General features: G+C 35.1%; 1 protein-coding gene across 3 annotated transcripts; it reads right to left on the bottom strand.

The window, feature by feature from the left end:
• Nucleotides 1-903: 903 nt before the first annotated feature.
• On the bottom strand, nt 904-5,885 carry LOC118492510 (aspartate--tRNA ligase 2, cytoplasmic-like). Of its 3 annotated transcripts, XR_004894119.1 has the most exons (10): nt 5,693-5,885; nt 5,235-5,290; nt 4,915-5,025; nt 4,457-4,533; nt 4,214-4,339; nt 3,950-4,023; nt 3,718-3,870; nt 3,518-3,637; nt 2,474-2,581; nt 904-2,297 (listed from the first exon to the last, which is right to left on the bottom strand). XR_004894119.1 is itself a non-coding variant. In XM_035990643.1 (4 exons), exons 2-4 carry the CDS (start codon nt 5,262-5,264, stop codon nt 4,721-4,723), a joined length of 249 nt encoding a protein of 82 aa, XP_035846536.1. In that variant the 5' UTR covers nt 5,265-5,290; nt 5,693-5,885; the 3' UTR covers nt 4,710-4,720. The 3 variants fall into 3 exon arrangements, 1 of the variants encoding a protein (XP_035846536.1); XR_004894118.1 differs by having other exon boundaries at nt 3,718-4,023; XM_035990643.1 differs by lacking the exons at nt 904-2,297; nt 2,474-2,581; nt 3,518-3,637; ... (2 more) ...; nt 4,214-4,339; nt 4,457-4,533 and adding an exon at nt 4,710-4,828.
• Nucleotides 5,886-7,791: the final 1,906 nt, after the last annotated feature.

The raw sequence follows: 7,791 nt of genomic DNA, 5'->3' as shown, positions 1-7,791 counted from the left end.
TTAACAGTGTTTTAATAAATTTGAAATTAAAGAAACATTCCATTACATAATCCGGTTAGTTCCCACAAACAGAGGCGAAGGATAAGGGAGGCCCGGGGGTGATCCGGCCCCCATCGATTTTTTTGCACTTGATGTTTATTTTACTGAAAATTTGTTTTTTGTAGTGTAAACTATTGGATTTTTAAGAGTCGGGCATCCACCAATTTGGAATTTTAGAGTTCGCCCCCTACCGAGTTTCCATTCAAGCTCCACCACTGCCCACAAACTTACTTGATTAAAAATGTCACTTTAAATATAAAAAAAATAAAAATAAAAATCACATGAATTATAATAAATTACTGACTTTTTGTTTTCTTCGATAATAGAATAATGCAAGAACACTGTCTCTGAAGGGAGAAAATTTTGGATTTGCAATTGTTGTGCTACTGATTTTCATGATTTAAAGCAACCTTGAGAAGATGATTACATTTTCAATTTGCAAAAATGTTGGCTACATAGAAAAAGTCCCTGAATTATTTGTATTGTTATAAACCCCACCAGTTCACTTATTTTATAAGGTTATAATCACATGCTATAAGGTGATTCAAACAAACATTACAAGTTTTAAAAAACTTAAAACTTAAGTTGCTAACGCATTAAAGCTCATAAGCAGCTCCTTGTGTTCTTTGTTTTCATAAATCACGATTAGGCCTAATCTTACTTAGCCTGAGTTTTCAAACTTGTATTTCCATCCCCCTTAACCTCGGCTTCAATAACCCGTACTTCAGTTTAAGGAACCATTCCTAACTTGTTCCCAAAAAACTTTAACCAACTGAACCGTTTTCATAGTTAATAATAATAGAAGTAGCACTCGCCGCATTTCGGCCGGGTAAACCTTCACATAAAGTTAAAAACTCACCATAGGCCATCTTATAGATTACCTTTTTCAATTTAAAAAATGAATCACAATTTATGTTGATTACATTCTTCTTTGAACCTGGAACAAAGCTGGATAGCCCCAAAACATCTCTCAAGTTTGTAGAAAATATACCTTGTAGTTTACACCATTATGAGATGACTTGCCAAACCACTTGCGCGAAACCACATGAATGTGCAGATTTATTTGTTTCAATGCAGCAAAGTAGAAAGCCTTTCCATTAAAGCCCTCTACATGATCACTCCCACCTTTTTAGGAACCCAACTGTTCCTAGTTGGATTGGCCGACTCAGTGAACACCAACTTGCTAAATAATCAAATTGAACACTACTTTTGTAAAATTAACAAACAATTTACCTGTCAATGAACAAATTGATAAAAAAATTGATTCGTTATCTAGATGCTGCTAAGAACGGCCGCTTTCGTGCCGGTTGCTAATGTGGCTCATCTTCACTCACACTACTAAACATACAAAGTAAAACCTAAATTTACACATGAGATCTAATTATATACATTTTCATTTAAAATTAAGAGCATAGAACTTGATACAAACTCACTGTTGGATTTATGTTACTTATCCCCATGTTTTAGTGTAATATATAACCCTAACTTGATCCATAAAATCCTAACAAAAAACAAATTAAATTCATTTCAAAATCAAAATCATGCTCCAAGAACATCATATAGAGAGAAGACGTACCTGGGTGCCATCGGAGGGCGGAGTCGCAGTTGGATGATGAAGAAGAACATGGAAGACCACCTAAAATAAGATAGACTGAACATCTGGTTACAGTCGATGATAGCCAAAATCCGTTAGTCTTCATCGTTAAAGAGAGAATCAGAGCATGGAACGATATCGATTAGCAAATCCTTATCAAAAGTATATCATATGCTAGGGTATGATGTAGTTGTAGATACATAAAGTTTCAACCACTGCTTGCCGACTTCATCACCATCGCTACCTTAATTAGTGGCAATTTCCCAAATTAGTTCCTGATTTAGCCTTAAGTCACCGAGCTGGCGTTGGAACTACCATCGTCATCGTTTGATGATTTTCTAATGGTCACACATAACTAAACACAAAAAAAAACCTAACCCTAACTACTATCAGACATACAACACATACATGTTATTTAAACTTCACCAGATAAATCTGGCATAAATAGACTTGAGTGCAGTCGTGCCAACGTCCGCATCAACACCAGACGGTCCAAAGTTATTTCGCCTCTAGGTTTTAGCGTCTATGAGGAGGACATGTGGCACATATTTTGCTTTATTTCATTAAAACATATTTAGAGGCCTTTTGGTTTTGGCATCTAATCCACTTTTGATGCAAGAATAGACACAACAGCTACCTATGCTGCTAGAACTGCATCGTAATTCTGCAAAACAGGTTAAAGTATAAAAACAATCACTATTAACTTAAAAGGGAAAAAATTTCAACAACAAAATATGCGTCTAGTGAAATGTCTAAAATAAACATGCCAAAAAGTTTTATACTCTATATATAACTAATATCATGATACAAAAAATCTTTAATGACCAGCTCAAAGTGTACCTGTATGAGCTATTGAGTGATGTAATAATTATTTCACTTTAAGCTCGTCAATTCTTATTGGCCTTTCATCCCGAAGCCTATCTAATGTTTTCTGGTCCCCTCAATCACCTGCACGAGAGCACATCAAAACTCACTATTAATAAGAAACAAATCAAGACCCTCAAAGATACATAGACTAAAACACAAAAGAACAACATGATTATAAGCATTAAGATGGACACTCTAAACCTCAAAAGGGGTTAAAACTTACGAAAATTAGTGAGATTCGAAAGCTAATGAAGCAAACAGAACGATAAAGCCGGTAAAAGAAACATGGGTAAGACCCGTAACGACCCATAGTTATTTTAAGACGATGATAGTTATTTTAAGATGACCTGGTTTGACCCGAACTCATATTGCTCCAAACTTGTTATAACCCGAACTCATATTTTACTCCTAACAGCCCAAACATGTTTTGACCCGTGCCTTTATAATCTAAACTTTGGAATAAAATATGTTAGTTCAGCTAACATGTTTTCTTTTAAGCTAATATTTGTTTAGGTAAAATGTATAAGGAGACCACCTACCTATTTAACGTTTTTCATTAAGGCCTTACAACTATTAAAACTAATTTAAAAACTACCCATACATGCACCTGATTTCATTTATACCAGATTCAACAAACAATAGGCTCAAACAATACGCTGGATAACGAATATAAGCTTTACAAAAAATTAAAACTTTTAGTTTCCTTTCCATTCCGTTAAGTTATCGGAAAAAGCAAAGGATTCAACATATTTTTTGGCTAGATTTGGTATAAACGAAACTGGATGCATACTTGGGTCGCCTGTAGAGGATTTTTAATAGTTGGGTAGTCTTAATGAAAAGCTTGAAAAGTTGGGTGGCCTCTTTATACATATCCTTCGTTCTACTAATTTGATCCATTAGAGATAAAAACAACCTAACCTAGCCCATTAAAAAGCATTTAAGTCGAAGTTGCTACCTCTACGACATTTCCTCATATTCTTGAGCTGAAAATGAAAACAAATGTACATTACTATATACCTGTGTACATCAACAGACACACATGTGTGCTGTTGCATAACATTTCAGGAAAAAGTCCACTTTTTGTTGCTTCTTTAAGCACTCTTGCAACTTTTTCCTTTTGTCCTAACCACCGAAAAGCTGCTAGAAGCGTATTGTAAAATATTAACCCTAAACCAAAACCTTCAGTGTTGAGTTTGTAAAAAAAAAATATACTCCACCATTTGCCAATTAGAAGCATCATCGTAATCTCCCTAATCAGCTGGCCAATAACCTCATGAATATTTGATGAATCACACCTTATCATCTCATCCAACAACTTATGGGCATCATCCCACCAGGATACATAATTAACCCCTAATCTTCATAAACACCTTGGTCATTTACATATAATAATCAGCATAAACATGATAACATGACGAAAAATTGTAATAATACAAAAAACGATCTTACATTAGACGCATCAACTACAACAGGGGTTACGTATCTCGAGTAATTATCCCAGCTATTGGCATCCCCATCATAATCTAACATACAATTTTCATCAGAAACTTCAGTAACAACTTTTATTTTGATTATTTTAAACTACTAAATGTGACAATTTTCAAGCAGCCACTCATTTTATAGCAAAATACATGCTACCATAACAAATTTACATCATAATAACAATAAAATTACATGTTTTATTTTCAATCATTCAGATTTACATTAAATTACCTCCATAGTAATACGCAGAAGAAGCATAACCATTGGAAAAATAAGCAACAACTGGATCCATAACATCCGGGATCAAAGGGGTAAGCGGCCGATTAACAGGTTGACTTGCACCATTCCATTTGTCCTCTGGCTCAATAAAAGGCCGCACAGGTACATTAACCGCATGATTAGCAATCCAATAAATAAATAATTACCAATTAACAGAGAAATTAGCATATATTACAACATATGGTTAGTTCTCACCTTCTCAGCAGGTTCTGAAACTTCCAAAGTCTGGGATTGAGATCCCAATGATAGTTTTTTCAACAAATCGGCAACTTCTATAGAAATAATAAAGAAAAAAAAAAGATAACTTTTAATTGCTTCACCTTCTTTTCTTTAACAAAGAATGGTAGAACTAAAAAGCCCTTTATAAATAACTTTTCATACATGTTTAATTGTTTATTAGTTCATATTTCAACAAATTGATAACCAGTCAGTCCTAAAATTTATTTCAAATAAAGCAAATTAGCTATCCCCAATCAAAAGATAGTTAATGAGGAATGATAATCTGCCTGTGCCCTTGCCGACCATTACAGCATCGGAAGACTTTTTAACACAAAGGACCTTGGAAATCTACAAATATAATCATTTTAACACATTCAGTTGGGATAAACCTAATTAGTGACACCTTTATAATTCAAAATCTACTAGTAGCACACCTCTAAAGCCTTGTAAATTTCAGCCTCACTTGTGGCTGCATCCTCGACATTTATAGTAAGCCCAGGAGGAGCCTTGCTTACACAATGAATCTTGCACACTTGAACTTCAACCTATGAATTTTGAAATTTCAATTACATGATATCTGTCAATTCATAATCTAATTTAATAGAATAAATATAACACTTGTTCAGTAAAAAAAATTATAATATATATAAATTATTATCCAAAAATCAACCAATCTATATTTCCTACTTCATAGTTCATAGATAGTAGAACAATGAAAAATAGCATCTCATTGACGTATAAAACAATGGTGTACCTCGAAAGAGCATCCACGTTCACACCGCATCACACTCTCTGGATTCGATAGATACCCTGACACACAAAATCAAAATTAACATTAATATTAATATATTTAACAATGAAATGAACTTCTGTAATCAAATTCACAATCACTATTTGAATAAGAAAAGGTGCAATTAGAGCACTTACAATTAGGATCACAATTAAGGTTTCGCATCTAGGTTACCAAATATAGACAATATCAAAAAAGAGAAAACATGCCTGTGTTACCAATTGTGAAATCGACACATAAAGAAGAACCCTACGTAGAATTAACAATTCTTGAAGATAACCCTTAAAAACTCAGATAAAAAATTGGGATAAGATGCAAAATTTTATGAAGGAAAAACATAAAGAAGTGAAATTCACCACTGGATAAGATGCCATGGCCGATGCTCTAATCGGATTACATCATAAAAATCAAAGAAAACATACCTAGATGAGAGTTCGAATGCTTCAGATTTAGGGATTTCTGAAGTGGGTATGGCCAGGTACAATCGCTACAGATGAAGCCGTAGATGAGATTTAGGGTTTGTAAAATTGAATGTGCGATGTAAAATTGAAATCAATTTGTCTGGAGAATGATTTCAATTGATTGAGAGAATTGATTAGGTTTCCTAATTGAAGAAGAGCGTAGGTAGGAAGAAGGAAATACAATTGGCGCTCAAATAACAATTCTCTGGCTAAAGAGATATGCCACATCAAGGTCAAAAAGTCAACATTATTTTGCTTTAGTATAAGAGATTGGTATATATATATATATATATATATATATATATATATATATATATATATATAGAGAGAGAGAGAGAGAGGGGAAGGTTAACGTACATTACGGCTTAACGTACATCACGTACGACAGGTAATTACGCACGTTCATTATAAAATCACGCACGTTATAACTCAAAAATCTAAAATCATGCATGTTGAAACACAATAATCACGCATATTGAAAACATTAATAACGCATGTTATAGAACAAATCACGCACGTTGTCGTACGTGAAGTACGTTAAGCTGTAATGTACGTTAAGCCGTAATGTACGATATACTTTATATATATATATATATATAGGGGACCGCTAAAATGAAAACCACCTCCAATTGTAAGAACCGCGAGAACCAATCTCAACCAACCAGGTTATGCCAACATAAAGGGTATGTTGGTCATTTACCCCAAATGTCAAATCTTCCTCCTCTCCTTAATTAAAGCCACTGACCCTTTATTTACTCTCTTCTCTCTCCTCTCTCCTTTACCACCATTTTTCTACCACAAATCTGCACACTAGTATACTTAAAAACCCAAATCATAACTCAAACCAAACCAAAATCCTCTACACACACATCACAACACCTCAAAACACCCCCTCCCTCCGGTGAATACCTGCCAACACGTTCAATCTCTCTGGTCCGAGCTCCGACGAGTAGTTCCGATGGCCAATGATGAATGTGTTGCTGTTGTTGACGGTACTCAGCGCCACCGCCGCCGTCGGGTGGTCTCCTCGGTCACCGCCGTCTTTCATCATCAACAACAACTTCGTCACTCCATCTCCATCAATATCATCGTTTCCATCATCAACATCATCTTCAACATCAGTCTTCATCATCATCTAAAAGGAAAGGAACTGTTGGAAATATGGGTAAGAACCTTGTTTTGTGGCTGCTGGAATCTCTCTCATCGCCGCCGTGAGCGGCGGCGTCTTTGTCTTCCACCATCGTCGGGTCACCTTCAGTGATGACCGGCCGTCGTAGGTTGTCTCCGGTCGCCGGCCAAATGCTCGACCAGAGAGAGAATATGAGCTAGATGTTTATGGTTTATTAAGGTGTATTGTTTGAGGTAAAATAAATATCTAATCGATTAAAATGGTTCTTTTTTTTTGCTTATTTGAATCTGTTTACTTGAATGTACACCCATTAGGTATTAGGGGTGTGTGTGTTTTGGGGAATTGAATATATAATTTCACACTCTGATTTCGTGGTTTTTTAGTTACTTTTTCTTGTGGTTGTCTGGTAATTTTTTGCCCATGTTTTTGATTTTTCTAGTGTTTTTTCGGTGGGTTTTGATGATTTTTCTACTTGAAGTTTGGTGGGTTTGGTTGCACATATGTTGAAGGTTTGGTGGGTTTTGATGATTTTGTGATTTTTGGTACCTTTTGATGGTTGGAAGTCAGGGATTGTGTATAAAACAGGGACCGTAAACTTTTTTAACATAAAACGTAAAAAGTGTAAACAACAGCGCGTTAAAAAAACGTCAAAAAACGGCGCGTTAAAACGTGTAAAAAAACGTGTAAAAAACGACGCGTTAAAAAAACGTGTAAAAAACAACGCTTTGAAAAAACGGCGCGTAAAAAAGACGCGTTCAAAAAATGACGCTTGGAAAAGGCCGGCGTAAAAACGGCGCGTTAAAAAAACGTGTAAAAAACGAGTCTTTGAAAAAACGACGCGTAAAAAACGTCGCATTCAAAAAATGACGCTTGGAAAAGCCCAGCTTGTTGGTTTTGAATCTTGTGGTTTTGAATCTGGTTTGTTCTTGTT

Source organism: Helianthus annuus, chromosome 5 (genome assembly GCF_002127325.2).
Source record: "Helianthus annuus cultivar XRQ/B chromosome 5, HanXRQr2.0-SUNRISE, whole genome shotgun sequence".
Lineage (NCBI taxonomy): Eukaryota > Viridiplantae > Streptophyta > Magnoliopsida > Asterales > Asteraceae > Helianthus > Helianthus annuus.
This window is presented reverse-complemented; position numbering and strand designations above follow the sequence as displayed.